The sequence below is a fragment of the Hyperoodon ampullatus genome, assembly GCF_949752795.1.
Source record: "Hyperoodon ampullatus genome assembly, chromosome: 10".
In the NCBI taxonomy this organism is placed as follows: Eukaryota; Metazoa; Chordata; class Mammalia; order Artiodactyla; family Ziphiidae; genus Hyperoodon; species Hyperoodon ampullatus.
In genome coordinates, this window is record NC_136923.1 from 26,026,762 (window position 1) to 26,046,570 (window position 19,809).

The 19,809-nt window shown below is 41.0% G+C and overlaps 1 protein-coding gene across 2 annotated transcripts in view; it reads left to right on the forward strand.

Annotated features, from left to right (window-relative positions):
- The window catches only part of ADAMTS9 (ADAM metallopeptidase with thrombospondin type 1 motif 9), a gene marked incomplete at both ends in the record, with an annotated part of 174,625 nt that overhangs the window by 106,304 nt on the left and 48,512 nt on the right, over positions 1-19,809 (forward strand). For both annotated transcript variants that reach the window (XM_079713901.1, XM_079713902.1), the window contains one exon: positions 18,723-18,890. In XM_079713901.1, coding sequence (XP_079570027.1) covers positions 18,723-18,890 — 168 coding nt within the window. The remainder of the gene's footprint in view (positions 1-18,722; positions 18,891-19,809) is intronic.

The following is a 19,809-nucleotide window of genomic DNA, read 5'->3' on the forward strand; positions in this document are numbered from 1 at the left end:
TGCTGTTGTTCATTTTCATGGATTGTTTTAATCACTGCAACATCCCTTTCCAGAAATTTATAAAATAGAAAATTGGCAGCCAAGAAAAGAGTGTACAGGAAGTAGTATGGAAAAGAATCAGTATAGGCTGAACCTACAAAGCCACCATTCTTAACCAGGCCTGCATCCCCTTTCTCTTATTAGAATGAGGTTATGCCTTGACCAAAGCAGTCCAATAACTTTCCACAATGTTGGAAATGTTCTCTATCTTTGCTTTCCAATATGGAAGCCACTAGCCACATGTGGCTAATATTAAGCACTTATTATGTGGCCAAGTACAATAGGGATACTGCATTTTAAATTGTACTTAACTTAATTACTCTAAATATAAACATCCACCTGTGCCTGGTGGCTACCGTATTAGACAGGGCAACCTCAGGCAATTAGCAATTAATATTCAACTAGCCAAGGGATCAGTAAACTTATTAAAATAAATTGGGGAGAAAAGCCCTATGTCAGCATGTAATGGGTCCCTATGTAGGATGCCCTTGCATCTAATAAGTACCATCCTCTTGCCATTCTTCTGTTTTGCACCATTGTTTGGGAACACTTTAGTGGGTGTTCCCTGACAGCTGGGCATTGAAAAAGTAGCACAGGGAGATCAGCTTGGTGCTTTGTGACCACCTAGAGGGGTGGGATAAGGAGGGTGTGAGGGAGACGCAAGAGGGAGGGGATATGGGGATATATGTATATGTGTAGCTGATTCACTTTGTTATACAGCAGAAACTAACACAACAATGTAAAGCAATTATACTCCAGTAAAGATGTTAAAAAAAAGAAAAATACAATGGTCAAACCTAAAAACAAAAAAAGAGCCTTTCAGAACCAGCTGTCTTTAGAGTAGTAACTCCAGGGCCTCCACATAAAAGCAGCTGTTAAAACAAACTCCCCTCTTTTGCATCTCAGAGTTCAAGTTCATCATGGCAGTAAGTTCAGTTAAGGAGAAAGAATGTTTATGTGTTCTATGGGTCGAAAGGGCAAGGTGTAATGATGCTTTTTAGGAGAGGGCAAAAATGGACAATGCCAGGTAACCACCTTGTAGAAGCTTGAATTCCAAGAGACCATTTCCTCTTTGAAGGAGAAGTTTCAAGAAGGCAACTTTCATATTCCCTGAGCTCTGTAGGTAAAGGTTGAGTAGATTAGGTTTATGGAGCTGTCTCAAAGACACTTCAGAAGAATCAGAGCTGAGGCTGTGTCTCCTCCATCCCTATAATTGCCGTCATTTAACTTTGCCTCCCCAGTGTTAAGAAAACCATTATGGTTTGTTTCATGTTCATACCCTGTACTGATGCACCCAGAAATTAAAATGTATGTAACGACATTGGCTGCAAATTGGCTGATGATGTCATCAGTTCTCTTTTCTAGCGACCAGATAGAGTTGTGGGGTTTTTTTGCCCCTTTAGGGTGACATCTGAATTAAACTATAAACCGTTCAGGTGGTCTGTTTTTAGAAGCCCTTTTTCATTTATTATCCTCACTCTTAGGTTGTCTGTGTACTAAAATGGGAAATAAGTCAAATAACTCTCTCTAAGCCACCTTCTTCTGAAGTATCTCAGAAAGTAGATGAATGGATTGCTTCAGTTATGTGCAGAAGAGCTGTTTCCCCTCAGTTTTATACAGTGCATTTCCTCCCATAATTATTGTGACAGCTTTGACTTTTTATTATAACAATCACTTACATTTCGGAGCATTTACTTTCTGCTAGAAATTATGCAAAGCAATTCACTCACATTATCAAATTTAACCTCTTCTACTTGATGAGCTTGGCACCATCAGATAAATTAGCTAGTTGGTTCTAGGTCAAACTGTGGCTGAACCAGGTTCTGAGCTTGGTAACCAAGATATAATCCCCTCATCTTGCTGTTTAGTTGGTGAAGTGGTGAAAAGCTGTGGAAGGAGGATGTCTACAATTTAAGATTTTCTGTTTCTCCAGATGGTAACTGCTTGAAACATTCTGGAACTATTGAGCCATTTACAGATTTTGCTCAGAGCTCTAAAGGGATGAATATGAGAAAATTGTTTTTCTTAAAATTAAACCAGGTAAAGAGCAAGATTGGGGCTTTCTGGAAGACTTGGAGGGAAAAAAAGCATGAAGTATTTATTAAGCACACATTATGTGATATTTCTGACATTTTAATATACAAAGAGAAATAGAATAACTGGAGGTAATAAATCTAAGTGTTTTCTTTGTTCAGTAGATACATAGGTAATTAGGATGAGAAATTAGATTTTGGTCAAGCCAGTTAGGGGATTTGTAGATGTTTGTGGTGATTAGGTTTATTGTAGAATGTGATATGCTGTCGCACTACAAGTGAATTATGAAAAATGATGAAATTAAAGTTTATTAAAAAGTGATCTCACAGTAATAACTGTCTGCTTGAAATAAAACACATTAAATGCATTGAGATATCTTCCATACTCTTTCTTGAGTTAAAACTAAGCTACAGGAGTTGAAATCTTCTGGCAATGCTAAGGCTTATTCCTTCCCCTTGGTAGTAGAGTCAACCACTGTGAGTTCTGCCCTCGCGTTCACCTCGTTCTTTGCCCCTCGTTCGCCCAAATACTGATGTATTCCTCCATCCATGTGGCAAGTGCATGTTAAGATGTGGTTATGGTTTGGGAGGTGTGTAAGATGAAGTGAGGGAAGAGATGACATTAAAAAAAATGAAACAAAACGTGGTTTTGCTCCCTTTTTCTAACTAGAACAAAGGAAGAAATGTAGACATAGCCACCACATTTCAAGTGAAAATCTTTTTAACCGAATCATTTACTGAATTGCCCCAAGTTTCCTTTGGGCTGTAGATGTCCACTGTCCAAGCTTGGTGCCTTACACACAGTAGGCATACTGTCAACAATATTGAAATGAATGAATGAATGAGTGAATGAATGAACTACTCAGAAGCTGATATCCTTATTGCACGGGCCTCAACTATGGAAATAAAGAGCTAACTTGCAGGAGGGAATCATAAAAAGAAACACATAGGTTTGGATGCTGGTGGTGTAGCAATAGTGATTTCCTGACTTGGAGAGTTGTATGGTAGTTATGTAGGAAAGTGTCCTTGATTTGGGGAAATTAGAGTTTGAGAGATGATGGCACATTATGTCTGCAAATTTTTCAGGAAAAGAAAAAATAATAATGGCATATATGTATATACTTAGGGAGGACAAAGGAGGGAGCAAATGTGGTGAAATGTTGACAGTTGGGGAGTCTGAATAAGGGGCAGAGGGAGTTCTTTGTGATGTTCTTAAAATTTTTCTTTAAGTTTGAAATTTTTCAAAATAAGTTATTTCTTTTTTAATTCTTAAAGAAACATAAATATGTTCAGAGTGTGTATTTGACTTCACAAGGAAGCAGAGAGTAGGTCTGGATTTATTTCAGGGCTTTAAAAATTCTGACCACATTTTAGGAAGCTGTTTTTAATCTCAGATTTGCACTGTAACATCATAATAAAAGTGGGTGCTCTAGTCCGAGCTCAGCGTAAACAGCATCTTTCCTAGTTTTTCATTGGCTTTTTTCTCATGAACCTCTTCTTCCTCCTCCCCCCTACCTCCGTCCACCCCTCCCACCCAGGCAGCTAAAATGCAAGGGCCTCTGGGAATGGTGTGATTTTTTGCTCCCCTTTTCCCAGGGAAATCCAGACTTTCATTGCTGGTCTTCCTAGTAAATTCTAGTAAATACTTGGCCAAATGCAGACTCCCCTTTTTTAATCCATTGCTCCCCAGTCAAAGCCCAGAATCCTTTGAAAGCTAAAGAACTTTTCCACAAATATGTGCTGTTTGTTTTCCTTGTGCTTCATAAAAAGCCCTCACCCAACCAACTCACCTATTCCTGCACTGCAGTTGGCCCTTTCTTAGTGAAATCATGATTTCCTCCTTGGTTGTCTCTTAATCAGCTGTGAAGTATCTGGGAACCCCTTAGCAGTGGCAGGTCACAACTGTGATGTCAGGGAGGAAGTGCTGTCCAGAAGAGCCTGTTTGTTTCATTGTAGTTGCTATCTTCATTGCTGTGCCTGGGAATTGATTTTACATTGTACATGTCATGTTCTCTAAGACCTGGGATTCCCAACCCTTTTAGCCTAGGATCTTGACCTTGTTGATGTTCAGAGGTCCTTTTATCACCCCCCATCCAAAAAAAGGCTCTGTGTGCCCTGCCCCCCACCAAATGAATTAAAATCAATTCAGTTTTGAGAGTTTGTTGAAGGACTTTCTGAAAACCTTGGGATTTTTCAGGGTTCTCAATCGGGGGTGATATTTATCCCCCAGTGGACATTGGGTAATGTCTGGAGACATCGTTGGTTGTCATAAATGGGTTTGGGGGGGCGGGTGTTACTGGCATCTAATGAAGAGAAGCCAGGGATGTTGCCAAGCATCCTATAGTGCACAGCATGGTCCCCATAGGAGAGGGAGGACTCATGATCAAAAGTCAAGGCTGAAGTCACAGTTGCAAGCCCTGTGGAGTGACTGTGGTTAGCTATCAGAAAACACTTCTCCCTGGAGAGTCAAATTTTCCATTAAGTAGTATGTGGAATCCTAGGAACCCAGCAAGGGCAAAGATTTTCAAGAATGAACTGAAAATAGGAGGTTTCAAAGTTGTCTCACCAGATTATGAATTTGCAAACCAACAAGCAGTGTCATTCAATCTTTTCTGGAGCCGGGAGGGGAAGTTGTTGATGTGTACAGATGTGCCCAGTGTGGTCCATAGACATTCCGCATGGCAACTTTGGCAGGGGTCACTTTGGATAGAAAGGCATAAATGAGGATGGGGATTTCTAAGAAAACAAGGGTTATTCCAACATGTTCATACTTTTGGATTGCATGAACTGATAGCACTGATAGTATAGAGATGATAGATAGATAGGTAGATATCGATAGGTAGATTCCTTTGCCTTTTATGTTTCAACCAAACAGCACCTCCCTCATTCATGGTAGAATTTGCACATGTGTAATGCACTAGGAATTGGTTTCAGAGTTGAATATTTAGGAGTTTTTTGGGGGGAGTACTTTTATAAAAGCATAATTAATCCTAGTGAGCATTTTTATCTGGGAAGTAGGAGACCAGTTTCTTACTAGAGACCGAGACAGTGGTACAGAAAGTGTTCCATGACTTGTGAATAGGTCTGAAACAGGGTTTCCCAGCCTCGGCACTATTGACATTTGGGACTAGATACTTCTTTGTTGTGGGGTGTTATTCTGGGCATCCTAGGATGTTTGGCAGAATCCTTAGCTTCTACCCGCTAGAATGCCAGTAGCATATCCTCTTGGTTGTGATAACCAAAAATGTCTTCCGACATTGGCAGATGTCCTCTGGGGGCAATATCATCTCTCTCTCGTGGTTCAATGAGTGTCTTACAGCATAACTTTCCTTTCCATATTCTCATAGGCATTAAGTAGGTATAGTCTACAGCATTTCCCAAATTTGTTTGATACCAAATTCCTTTTTTTTTTTTCAGTCAGAGAAGTCTTAGAGGTTTTTAAATTGTTCTCTTCCTCCTCTCAGGGAAGATAAATCATGATGTTGTAGAGACCACCAGGTTTTCACAGTTTTCCCACCAGTTTTTTTTTAATCTAGCAGAGGAAGCCCTGATCAGCTTTTTCAGATATGTGGCTGGCTGGCCAGATACCTGGCTTTTCAATACATGAACTTCCCGGGGAAGAAAGTTTCTGAAATTCTACCCCTTCATACCTCTCCTTTCCCACTTTTCAAATCTTTTCTGCTTTAGCAGATGGCAATTGCTATGTATTTGCCAAGCTCAGACCCCCATGCCACACAGACACACATATTTATGATCAGAATGGCAGGTGCAACTCCAAGATCTGTGGCACAGAGAACATTTTAGATGATCCATCTCCTGGCCCTAGAAGGAAAATCAATCTCAATTCTTCTTCTTCAAAAAGGTCACTAATGATGACCATAAACTCTAATAGTGACTCCAGATCTTTGAGACCGGAGAAGAAATCTATTGGTAGAGGAAAGGCAAGCAAAATGAACCCAGACACTATCATCAACCTCAGAAGTTTTATGGTAGGACCTCAACTATAATGAAATATTGGATTCTTCCCACAATGTTTAAACTTTATGGATAAAAGACCGGAAATTCTTATAAAAAGAAAGACATACACATTGGAGCTCAATGTAGAAGAGACCTTGGTTTTCCATGAGACAAATGAGTACTACCTTCCAGAAGTAATTGGAACCTTAAATTACCAATGGACTAACTATGTCAAAAGCTCTTTCAAATTAGAAATGGAGTTTTGCCTTTTACCTAATTATAACCTTACCAGTTATTCTGGGCTATGAGATGATACAGCCACTAATGAAATCTTACTTCTCTGAATGAATGGGTTTCTCCACATCCCAGTCACCAACTGATGACCAATGGTCTTACATGTCTTGATGTGGCACATAAAAGTGCCTGTCTTCAGTAGGCCAGATAGATTTGACCAGAAGTGGAGAAAGAATAACAGAAGGCCCACATTTACACATCATCTTCTGTGAGCCAAGCTTTGGGCCTAGTGCCTTGTAAGCATTATTGCAAATCCTCATATAATCCTTACAGAATGGTCCCTATTGTGTCCATTATGCAGGTAGGAAAAGTGAGCTCCACGCAGGCTAAGCAAGTGTCCCAGCATCCTACAATCAGTAATTTTTGGATCCAGACCCGACTGACTCTCAAGCTTCATGCTTTCCCACTCCCTCTCTGGAAGGGCTTTCAAAACTTCTAGAAATACTGATTTTGATTTGTGACACATCCAAAAATAGGCTCTTGCCCTAGTGGAAACCAGTTTAGCTCTCCTCTGCTTTTTAAAAGCCATTGAAACTGAGTCTTTGGGGTCTGAATTTTTGAATAGGCCCTTTTAACACTTCACTTGATTTTGAATGGTTTTCAAAGGAACTCAGAAATTGGGCTTGGTCACCCAACACTCTCAGACCAGAGCTCTGAAAAGAGTTGGTTTTCCCCTGCACATTTATAGCACGCTAGAACAATGTGAATTAGTACATCTGTAAGGAAAGATCTGCTGAACTAAGAAAACTAGATACATCTGAATGTGGCCTAATCCTATTATTTGGGTAATAACCACTTCACTTAGTAGGGAGGCTTGTGGTGGCCAGCTTGTAGAGAGTGTACAGGAGATCGAATTCAATCTACAGTTACAAAGTCTCAGGCTTGATGTTAGTTTTGTAATCCTGAATACCCTGTACTCTGAGAGCATTTTTCTAAATGAAAGGGAACTTAAAAAAAAATCAGGCTCAAACTTAGACATATTATTTTGGAACAGATGGTATAAGTCTTTAGTTTGTTTTGTTTTGCTTTGCTTTGCTTTTAGATGTTTCCAGCCGGAATGGAGATAGACAATATCTGGCCTAGATAGAACCCATACTGGTCCATTATATTTCTTTGTAGTCTATTTTCAGTCTGTATATCTACATTTTTTCCATCTGGCAAAGGTGTCAATCTAAGGTGACATCTTTGGGAAGGAGAAACAACGTTTTGTGACCCTAAGAGTATATGGTGGTCTCAGTGGCTGTTAGCCAAGCTTTCAGTGTTAATCTTGCCTGTGCAGGACAGTGTGGTCTTCTGAGTTCCCAGCTTCTAACCCTTGCTGTCCATTATCTTACATCATATTCTCAGATAACCTTCCTCTTAGATGTCTCCTGTGCAGTATTCAGTTCTGTAACTATGAATTAAATATTAAACACAAGAGTGCTTAGCCAGTTTTAAATTGAATAGACACAGGCGATAGGAGAGAGCACGAGTTATTTATTTGGACCCTACCAATGAACTGAGCATTGTGTAGAATGTTTGCTTCATCCTTAAAAATTCTTGTGAGATAAGTGGCTCTAGGCTTTATTAGATACTATTCATTCATGCATGCGTTTGTGTGATCCCTAAGTATCCAAGTGTTTTCTATAAACTAGGCACTGCTCTGAGCACTGGGGAGATAGCAGTGAACAAAACAGACAAAAATCCTTGAACTCATCAAGCTTACATTCTAGTGGGGAGGGGGAGATAACCTATAAATCACAAATAAAACAAAAGTTGAAATATGTATTGTGAAAGAAAGTGAGTGGTGCCATGGATAAAAATAAAGAAGAGAGAAAATAGCATGGAAAAGAAGGTGGGAACTGTAACTTTAAGGTCAGGCAAGTCTCCAATAAAAGGTGACATTTGAGCAGAGATCCAGGAAAATACAAAAGTAAGCTAAGTGGATACCCAGGAGAAGAGTATTTCAGGTGAAGACCTGGAGACGGGAGTATGCCAGGCATATCTTGGCAGTCGTGAGGCCAAGGTGGCTGGAATAGAGGGGGTGTGGATGGTAGGGTATGAAATTAGAGATGAAATTGATGGAAGGGAACATGGAAGTTGATCGTGGGAGAGAGAGAGAAAAGGACCATTGGGGGGATTTTTGCTTATACTTACTGAGGTAGGAAGCCATTGTGGGGGAGGGAGAGTTGAGTAGGAACGTGGATTTGTTTTAAAAGAAAGAGTCTGGCTTCTGAATTTAGGGGAAGCTATAGGAGGAATAAAGAAACAGGGAGAATATTAGAAGCCGTTGGAGTAACTCAGATGAGAGTGCTCAGTGGAAGTGGTAAGAATGGGTAGGATTCTCTTTTTTTTTTTTTTTGGATTCTTTTGGTTTTTAAAAATATTTATTTATTTAGGCTGCGCCAAGTATTAGTAGCGGCTTCATCGCGGCACGTGAGCTCCTTAGTTGCGGCATGCGAACTCTTAGTTATGGCATGCATGTGAGATCTAGTTTCCTGACCAGGGATCGAACCCAGGCCCCCTACATTGGGAGTGCGGAGTCTAACCACTGGATCACCAGGGAAGTTCCAAGGAGTGGTAGGATTCTGGCATATTTTTAAGATAATGCCAAAGGATTCGCTCCAGGTTTAGATATGGGATACAAGAGAAAGAAAGGAGTTGGAATGACTCCAAATTTTGTGCAGTGGACAAGTGGATGGATAGTTTCCATTGATTGAAATTAAGATAATAGGAAGATCAGGACGTCCGTTTTAGACATATTAGGTTTAAGATGCTTACTCACCGTCATCTCATACCTGGTTAAGCATTTTGCATAAGATCACAAAGGAATAGATAGCAGTGGTCACACCAGGTCTGACTGATTCCAAAACTGAATTCAAAACTACCACGTGCTTCTGCCTCAACCCTTGGATTTTCATTAGAATAAATCTCAAGAATAGTGCAGGAATCATTTAAATTTCACAGAAAACCATCAACCATGATTTTAGCCACTTGTATGCCCAGTCTTCTGTGCTGTGAGCCACTTACATTTTAGCTGGGTTTTATTTCTTCTCATCTCATCCTTTCATAGCGGTATTTTTGAGCCTTTTCTTTAGCAAAAGGTAAGCAGGAAGAGGAGACAAGAAATGCCACAAAGGACTTGACTAGCACATATTGACAGTAACTTGATCTTATCTGAAGTACCAGTAGAGCATTGCAAAGTTGGAGGAGGAACATCTCATTCAATAACGGTTAAGATGACCTTTTTCCCTCTCACTGAGGTATATTTCTCTGCTTACAGACTCAGATAGGTATGCATATTTCCATTCTGGGGTGGCATTACTATCCACCCAAAAGCAAATTCATTGCATGAACTACTTTCCCCCAAAAGTTGTAAATTTTTCAGTGTAAGACATTTGACATACTGGCAGATAAAGATGTTCCTTTCACACGATGCAGGAATGGCCAGACAGGCAGAGAAAAAGCAAGACTGGAAGAGGCAATTAAATGAACCCTGCCCTAGTATCTTTTAAATGACTGAAAGCTCTTTGGGAGGAGTAAGAAGCTCAAGGGCTGGACATTGGTTGGGTGCATGAAAGTCCAAAGACAGCCTGCCTGCATTGCTTTTTTACAGAAGCATTCCCAAAGGTGACTTTAGCTTCCCAGGTCTGTCCCTGGCTGTCTGGGACAGTAGCCCAAGTCATGAGTGGGTCTACCCAAGTACTATCATCTTCTAGCAGAATGACATCTCCAGGTAGCCTTGAATCCTCCAGCCTGGGCCCTTAGTCACAGTCCACCTTCAGAGCGCCAAGAAATGTGGGGTCCCTGTTCCCACCAGCCATAACTTTTCCATCACTCACTCACTCAGACTCTTCTGCACCCACCTTTGAAACAGCTGAGAATAAAGGATGCTGGAACAAAAACCTCACCCATTACCCTTCCCATCTTCCAGCCTGCCTTCATAAATACTTCTGTGGCTAGCACAGAGTGTGGGTCCAGGTACCATCTTCCCCTCTTTCCTGAAAAATGCCAATATCGTGATTTTGCTGAAGTTGGGTTACAAAGAATCATCACGTCTAACCTTGAAAGGGAAAAGAAGCCTTAAAAAATAGGCACTGTGCTTGGGAATGGGGAATCAGAGGGCATGTTAGTGGTAACAGAGCCTGATGACATAATATACCTCAAATCCCTGAGGGCACCATTGGATGTGTCTGCCCTAGAAATCACCACGTATGGCTTTTGTGAATTTTCTTGGTTTTTGTTTCTATCTTGATGGGGAGAAAAACTAATATTTACACTCCTGCAGAATAAGAAGAACCCCAATTTGGGTTTTGCAAGTTCCATAGCTAATTTCATAGGCTACTGTATTTCATGTTAAAATGTTTTTCCCACCTCTAATAAGAAGTTGTTATATTATGAGGCCACAGGCTGTATGGCTGGAGAGCCTGGTACCTCACAATTCTTGGGGAGTGCTGAGAGGTGGCGGTCATGAGCATCTCTCACTGCCTCCCTTTCTGTTCCTGGCCCTGCCATCTCCCTTGCGAGGCGTATGCAAGGCCGCCTACTTGGATATAGTATTGACAGGAGCCTTCAAGTGTGCTGCTCCAGGAGTTGACGTGTGAATCTTAGTTCCCTTTCTCCCACAGTCTTAGACCTCTGTAGCACTGCAAAGGCTGGGGGTATTGGGGGGTAATGGGGCTAGAAGGATGGCCTGATGCCCCATCCAGCTGCGATGACTGTGATTCCTACATCCGCTTTCTTCCTTGGTGTTCCCTGCCAATCTCATGCTTCCTCAGCTCCTTTTCATGGTAATAAGTGCCATGGTGGTCCTGGACATGAACGGCCATCAGGCAGGCCTGTCAACACTGGCTTAACGCCCTGAAGTCACAGCCCTTGTTTCCTGGCCAAGCTTTCTCTCCTTCCTCCTCTGTCATTTTGGATCCCTGATGCCCCTGTTCAGAGCCATTCTTGTATTGTGAGAAGCCCTATAAAAATTTCCCTAAACATGTTCACATCTCCAATGCGCAGATATGCTTTCTGACAAAGGACTCTTAGCACTCCCACAGCTGAGCTGAACCGAGCAGGAAAGTGAGTGAATATATGTTTGGTAATGGTCATCACTGCTGTGGATTCTGTGCTTCAGGACATTGAAAGAAATAACATAACAAAAAAAACAAACACAAGGAGTTTTTGAGATAATAAGCGTGAGCAGGAAATGACGGAGTAAAAAAGAGAGGTGGCTTTCAGATATGGTGCCTTTCTTTTTCTTGTCTGTCTTCTCTGGTTAGAAGAGACCATATTAATAAGTAATAGTCTATGAGAGTGAAAAGGGCACTGCAGAAGAAAAGGAATCATCAACATTTATGTCTGCTCAGGGGATTTCTCTGTGACCTTTAGAAAGAAAAGCTCTTCACCCATTCACAAGAGGGAGATTTTGCCAGACTAAGTTCCTCGTTCACCCAGCAGTGCCTGTATTAGAATGTTAATTTTAGACTCCATGAGTAAACATATATTTTTAAAAATACTCACCTTTTAAACTGCATGTTAGGAGATATTTTTAAAGAGTCCACTGAGTAGAAGTAGTAGTAGCAGGAACAGTGAATGTGTATTGATTTTTACACTGTCGGGCCAAATCACCAAGAGCTTTGTATGCATTGTCTCATCTAATTGTAAGGCAGCCCTGTTGCGTATACATAGTGCTATTATCCCCATTTTACAGAGAACAAATCTGAGCTGAGAGTAACTTGCTCCAAATGGCACTGTGGTAAAATGGCAGATAGCACTCCAACGTAGGTTTGTCTGACTCCAAAACCTGTGCCTTGAAGGGCTACATTTTAGAGCAAGGTGAAGACAAGCACCCATGTGGTGAGCTGTGGAATCCCATGCACAGCCACCCCATGGAATTTGTTTTTAACTGGTACCTTAGAAGAAGAGGTGGTTAAACCCATGCTTGTTCACATTGGTGTTGGTAATTCCTCAAAGCCAGAGGCACAGAATCTACACCTACCTTGGCTGGCCCCAGCCCATCCTGCTAGCTCTATGTGATCATGAGTGAGTTGAAGTGGAAGGAATCAGGATGCCTGGTTAGCTGTGGTTCCCAAGCAACACGCAGAATGCCAGAATCTGGTCACAAATCCCCAGTGCAATGGGCACCAAACAGTGTTCCTTGCTAGGTACAGGAGCTCCTAGTCATAAGCCTACGTCTATTCCTTCTTTACTGTGTGGCAGTGAGCATGACGTATCTCCTTTTCCGTAGCATTGAATTTGTAAAATAAATACATGGACTGAATAAAAAAAATATAAAATATGCTGAGATGACCTATAGCTCAGAGATTTGAGAGCTTAGTCCTTGGTGAATCAGCAGGCCAAAATTTACAACCTGTAACCTTCCATTCATGACCACGCAAAGGGCTGTTCACCAGTGAATAGAGATGATCGTTCACCATGTGGTTGAATGCAAAGGGTGAATCGACCTTGACAAATGGCCAAGAGAAAACCAGAGTGTGGCTTTGGGCAAAGAGAAATGTGGCTCTTTATTTATATTTATGTTATTGTACCTGATGGTATATTTACTTTTCATAGCGTCTTTCTTCCCAGGGTGCTAAAGAGGTTGTGAAGAAAGTATTAAAGTCAGAAATAGATTGCATAACCATCCTCTTCCTGGGAGACTAAGGAGTCACAGAGGTCTCTAAAATAGTCTTAAGGGACATTTCTTTAAAGTCCTAGTTTTCTGTTATCACCATGGGTAAGCAGGGGTGAGCAGCCTGTTTTCTTAACCAAGCCCTCTCTTCAGTATAACTTAGGGAAGAAAATGGCGGTTCTGGAAAAACACATGCTATATGTGAAGGCTAACTCTGCTTGCTTCCTGGCTCTGTGACCCTGGGCAAGTGAGGTCACCTCTCTAATCCTCAGTCTCCTTATTTGTAAAGAGGAATCCTAATAGTACCTGAGCCACAAGGTTGCTGTAGGGATTAAATAGAAGAAGCCAGTAGCCTTCAGCGTATGGTCCCACTCATAGTAAGTGCTCATGGTGTGATTTCTAATAGTTCTGCTCCAACTGAAAGAGTGCTTTTGGGGTGGCCTCTTTGAATTTAAATAACTGCCAAATCAGTTCAGCATTAGCACTGGGGATCAGATTCCAGGTGGTTCTTTCTTGAAACCTTTAGGAAAACGTGACATTTGGTTTATAGTACACTTCTATGATGGCTTTAGCTTTCATGTATTCATTCATTCCCATAAATATTTGCTCAGTGCCTACAGTGTGGAAAGCAGTAATAAACGTATGTGGATTGCAGCTACTATCTTTTTTCTATGTGAGGAGCCCACATGGTTTTCCAGGTCTTGGCGCTGAGCAGATTTGAAACTTTGATCCCTAAGTCTATATCTTTGCACTCAACATTCTTTGTTCCCCCCCGCCCCGGTGGAACAGTGGGTACAGGCTGGAATCCCTTTGCCTTTTCTGATTGTGTGATGTTCATGCAGTACTCACTTCACTTGTCATTATAACTGGCAAAGGCAGTTCTGAACCATGGGCGTGAGCATTGCCTCCTTTCTGATATCATACTTGCCAGATGAGGTCTGCCTTTATGCTTCTTAAACAAAGTCAAAATGAGAGTAGAATCAAGAGCTTGTTGGAAAAAAAAAAAAAAGAAGAGCTTGCTGTTATGAAAAGACACACTTCATTTTTTAGATGAAGTGATTTAGATGTTTTTTTCATATTTTATAGAATCACAAGGGAAAGGCCTTGAATAATAATTAGTACAGTCTCCTGTCTCACAACTGAACTCTGCCCACCAGCCTCAGAGTGATGGTTAAACCTGATTGTCAAAAAATCCTTAGATTATCAGAGTCTTGGCTTAGCTTGGTAATGGATTCTAGTATATGACCTTTCTCTTGGCTTCTCAATTCTGTCTTACTTCTAACCTGGTGTCAGCCAGTCCTCTGGTTGGAAATATGGACTAGTTGATCAGCATCCTCCATAAGACATTTCATATAAACAGAATCTTATGTATACAGATCACTTGGAAATAGGAATCACGCAGACACACTCAACTGTGCCCACTCTGCTGGGACTGTCCTCCTAGACCATCTATTAACCCTGATGTATAAGCATCTGCTGCAACTCAGGCAGTCCTGGTCCACACCCCATCCACTCTGGTGCTTCCTCTGAGCCCTAGCATCATCTAGCCCCATCGAGAAGCTTCCTTCTAGCCAGCTTCTGTGTGCATCCCTGACCTAAGCCCTCCCCTTCCTATTCCTTCTTGGTTCCTCATGGCATCCTTACCAATTCCGTGTGGTCCTCCCAACTCCATTTGGATGTCCAGGTTCTCAGCAGCCTCGGCAATGCTGGGGATCTCATTCTTTCTAGGTCTTCACCCCTTCTCATCCAGGCAGACACACTGGGGTTGTTTTCTGGCTTCTTGGTGACTGAGAGACCCAGCCCCTCAGTATAAGTTAAAGAACCGATGCAGGACAACCCTAATGCCAGGGACAGCACACCAGGAACAGTGAGATACAAATCCACACCACATCCAGAGCTACCACTAGAGCGGGAGCCAGTTCTGTTTCCACCAGATTTTAAACTCTTAGACCTTCGTCTAAAAAGTAAAGACAGCATCTGAACAAAGCTCCGCATTAAACATTCCCTTTGACCTCGCAGAAACAAAAGCCCAGGCATTTGAGATACTGACCTTGGTGTTTCTATGTAACAAGCAGAGATTACTTTGTTTGAGAGTGTTGCTCAAAGTTGGGGGGAAATCATTCTCTTAAACAAGTTAGATTGTTTCCCTGGAGGAAAAAGTCAGAGTCCTACTGGCAAACTAGGAGATTCTTTTGGCTGTAAATATAAGGAATTAAATATTCCCCAGAGCAAGAACCCTCAGATATGTAGCCAATAAATAATATGTACTAGGTGATACTCTAAATTTAACTATTATAATCTGTGATGCACATTGATGCAAAAATCACTGCCTGGGAAAGGACTGGAAAAAATCAGATGGAAATTTCCCTCAGAATAGAAGAGCTGAAACCTGTGTTTGATTATCAAGATGATAACTTCTTTATGAGATCATAATAGACCCACTAATAAACCTGTTAGATAGGAAAATTTGCACAAGCAGCTGCTTTTCTTCATTGGTAAGTTAGAAAGCATGAAATGAAAAGTGTTTGCTATCAGATTAGATACTTTGTGAATTCCCTTATCGCTTTTAGATCTTAATTTGAGGCAAATAATATGTGTAGTATTGCATCCTGTTTTCCAAGTCAGTTCCACTGAAGTTCCCAAATAAGAAAACCACACATAGGAATGGGTGGGATGCAACTAATCCAGATATTTAAAAGATTTTTAAGGCTTCATATTTCGTATCAACTTCATCTATCTTCATTTCATGGGCAATAGATGTTGGTTGCACCAGTGGTGCCCCTCAGATGGATTATTATCAGTGATGTTGTTGATAACTTAATTTTTTTCATTGTGCTGTTATGTTCCCAACAGACATCTAGCCACTTGGATTGGAGTCATGTGGGAAGAGATATATACATATTAAGCATTTTGGTTATGCCATTTTGAAAGCACCATTTGTCTCCAGTAATAGTACCTACCTCTATGGTTATTGGAATGATTAAATGAGATAATGTATATAAAGTCTTAGAGCAGTGACTGGCACCCAATAAATGGGAGAAAGCTGTGCCTTTTCTAATTCTGCCTCTGTAGATTGCTCCCTACTTTTCGGTTATCTCTTCCAGTGACCACTAAATGGGATTTGTTTCATTTGTGTATTCAACATTTACTGAGCACCTACTAAGTTCCAAGAATTATGCAAAGTGCTAGAGTATAGTGATGAACAAAACTTCCATAATCCCTGCCCTCATGGAATTTACAGATCAATGGGTAGATTACTAAATCAGCATTTCCACCAATTCTCTTTCTCCCCTCCATAATAAGGGACAGCTTGTCTGGACTGTTTGTATATTGAAATGATGATCCTTCAAGGTAGACTTGCTTTAAGTTGACCCATGTTCATCTGATTAATAAGACAACTATGTCTGTTTCTTCACCATAATCAAGCACATTACCACCCATGAATCCATATCCTTTAAGTTCAGCTCACTTCCTACAAAGTAATATATTCTTGACTCCCAATGCAGTTTTTCCCATCTCTATTCTTGTCATCACTGTCTATCCAGTTGCCCATACCAGAAACCCAGGAGACCTTCCTGACTCTGCCCTCTCCCCTCCACCCCACAGCTGATCCATCAGGAATTATCATTTCTACTTCAAAAAATGCGTCTTCAATTCACCAACTTCCTTCACCCCTCCACTCTGCACCCTAATCTATGCCACCATCACCTCTTGCTTGGACAAATGCATTAGCTTCCTGAGCAGTTTTCTTGTTTCCACTTATGCTGTATTTCCACTCATTGCCTAGCCGGTAGTCAAAGTAGAATTTTTGAAAGAAAAATCAGACTGTGTCTTACCCCGACTTAAAACTCCTCAGTGATTTTCCCTCTTGTGGAGAATGAAATATATTATTATGACATATGAGCTCTGCATGGTCTGGCCCCAGGGAATGCCTCAGGGAGCCCTCTTGCAACCACTCCAGCTTGTTTTCTTCAGAGTACTCATCTCAGTTAGCATGTATGTATTTATTTTTGTCACTTGATTAATGCTGGCCTCCCTCACTGGTCTGTAAACTCCACGAGGGCTGGAATTATATCAGTTTTACTTATCACTGTATTCCCAGCACTTTGCATAACCTTTGAAACTTAGTAGGTGCTCAATAAATGTTTGCTGAATAAACAAATGATCTCACCTCAGATTCTAACTGTGCCTGTATATTTTGGTGGAAGTAACATTTTTAAATATTAAAATAGTCACTGATAACAGGGATTATCTGTGTGTAAGTCATTAGACAATTGGTTTATAGGTATACTTCTTGGAGGTTCATTCTAAAAGCCTTCTAGAATTATAGCCCAAAGTCTTTATATACATCAAAACACTGTACGTTGAAGGATGGATATTTTTGTTTTGGTGTAGATATCTAAATTCGGCTCTTTCCTTCCACGCTGTATACTCTATTAAGAGTGCCAGAATGACTACTCCAAATCATAATACTCACAAGATGAGAGCTCAAACAACGTTTCCATCTCCTAAAGTAAAAAGTTATAGCCAAACATATTAATATACATATTTTAAATTTCTCTAGCAGTTGCTATTGGAATTTTTATAATGGTTTATGTTTACTAGAAAAACGTGTCTAACACATTTATGAATGGGATCACTTTGAGCTTGCTTGGTAATAGTGTTTGGAATTATGTTAGGCTACATGTTTTACATGGTGCTATTTACCTATTAGGCATAAAAGGGTTACTTTGGCCATTTAAGTTAACAAAATCACAGAGTTTGCAGGGGAAATTAGAAACATTGAGTAGAAGGAAATGACACTTGAAATCTATTTTTGTTGTGTTTTCACATTTTGCTCTTCATTCTTAAGCTCATTTCCCTCTGACATGTAAGGACATTATATTGGGAAATAATGTGTCTTGAAAACGGGAGCCAGTAAGCTTATGATCCAAGTGGTAATGACTTCTGTAATCGCTAATGAGGCAATGGAAGTTGAATATCTCAGCATACTCATGGGGGCAAGCCTCTTGCCTATTCCACAAGAAGCTGTCATATCAAATTTTTGTCCTGACGCCATGAGCCCTTTGATTCCTAAACCTTTCTGAGAAACCTACTCTGAAATCAGAGTCAAGTTTCTTAGATGTGGTCAGACAAGGTCACATTAAAACAGTTCAGTGAACCTGCAGATCAAAGTTGAAAGGTAATGCCTCCCTCCCAGACTTGGCACTGACCCACCTGCTAGCTTACCTTTCAGTTTCTAACATGCCTTTTTCACCTCCTTTCCAATGGACTGGGAAAATGAGAGCTTCTCCTCTGAAAAATGGTAGAAGAGTTTCCTTAAATCACTTCACTAGGAAATGGGACACAGCTGAATTTGGAAACACACCTTTATCCAAAAGAGTGAATTATGAGGTAGTTTGTTGAAGAAATGTCTTGATCAGCATTTGCATGAAGTGAGATGTCCGAAAGGAATCCTAACTAATTCATAGTAGGACTTCTGTAAATCAGAATTGCATGGTAATTTCAGCTTTGTGGGCTTCACTTTTGGCCTAAATTACCAGGATTTACCCTCGTTCTTGAGTGACCCAAGATACTAGACAGGATTCCTGCTGTCATGCTGTCCACATTGTTTTCTCCATTGCTGCCTTCCTTCCGTGTTGAGCCTTGAGGTGTTATCCAGAATAGCACTGCCAAAGGGGGGAATGGTGACTCTGGTTAGGCGTGATCGTAACATCTCACGACACAGGTTTTTATCAAATTCCTTGTGATTTAAAAAAAAAAAAAAACAACAACCTTGCCATTGCTTTATATTTCAGTGTTCTGTCTCTTGTGGTCGAGGGCATAAACAACGAAATGTTTACTGCATGGCAAAAGATGGAAGTCATTTAGAAAGTGATTACTGTAAACACCTTGCTAAGCCAAATGGGCACAGAAAGTGCCGAGGAGGAAGATGCCCCAAGTGGAAGGCTGGCGCATGGAGTCAGGTGAGCAATGCTTCTCCTCTCATGACTGCTTCCTTACCTTCGGCCACATGGCTGACACCAGTGTGTTGGCTTGTTTCCCTGCGCGGTTTTGATTTCTCAGAGGGGAGCTTGGGGACAGGGAGGGAAACAGCTTTATGTCAGGATACTCGCTAGCTGTGGGACCTTGGGCAAGTGGCTTCAGCCCTTGGCACTTCGGATACCATCTACAATAGGACAGTTGTGAGGATTAATTCCAAGCGGTGGTAGACGTAGATGTCAGCTGTCTAGGACGGAGTAGCCCCTCAATCCTTCGCTGATGGCATTTTTATTACTATTTACCACTTAAAAAACCACTAATTCAGATTCTAGTAAGGTTGACTATGTTACCTGACAGGAATTGAGTCTGAATTTACCTTTGAGGTTCTTAAAGAAAAGGCTGTCAATATAAAGTATTAGAGAATACTTCTCTGCCTGATAGCTTGTATACAATAGAGGTGGGGGACAGATGGGGAAGTTCTCTGTCATTTCCTAGCTCTGCAACCTTGGGTGATTTGTTTGACCTTGCCGAGCTGACTTCATATAGCTCTTATGAGGATTTAAAGCAGTAATGAATGCCGTGTACTTAGCTCTGGGGTCTTAAATCTAGTAAGATCTCAAAAGTAATATTTTTTTTACTTGGATGAGTGCGATGTGTGTATATCCAATGGGGAAGGAGAATAAGTACCCAAGAAACTGACTACAGTTAGACTCTACTGATTCTAAACCTTTGGTAACCTAGTCAGGAACTGGGTGGGAGAGTTTCCCTATTGAGTTCAGGAGGGAACTTTAGAAGCTTCTGTTTACCTATAAACAATTGAGGGGTGAACAAAAGTCACTCATATCTGGCCCTTAAAGTAGATCTTGTCACTCCACACTTGTCCATTTCCTCAGCTTGGTTGAG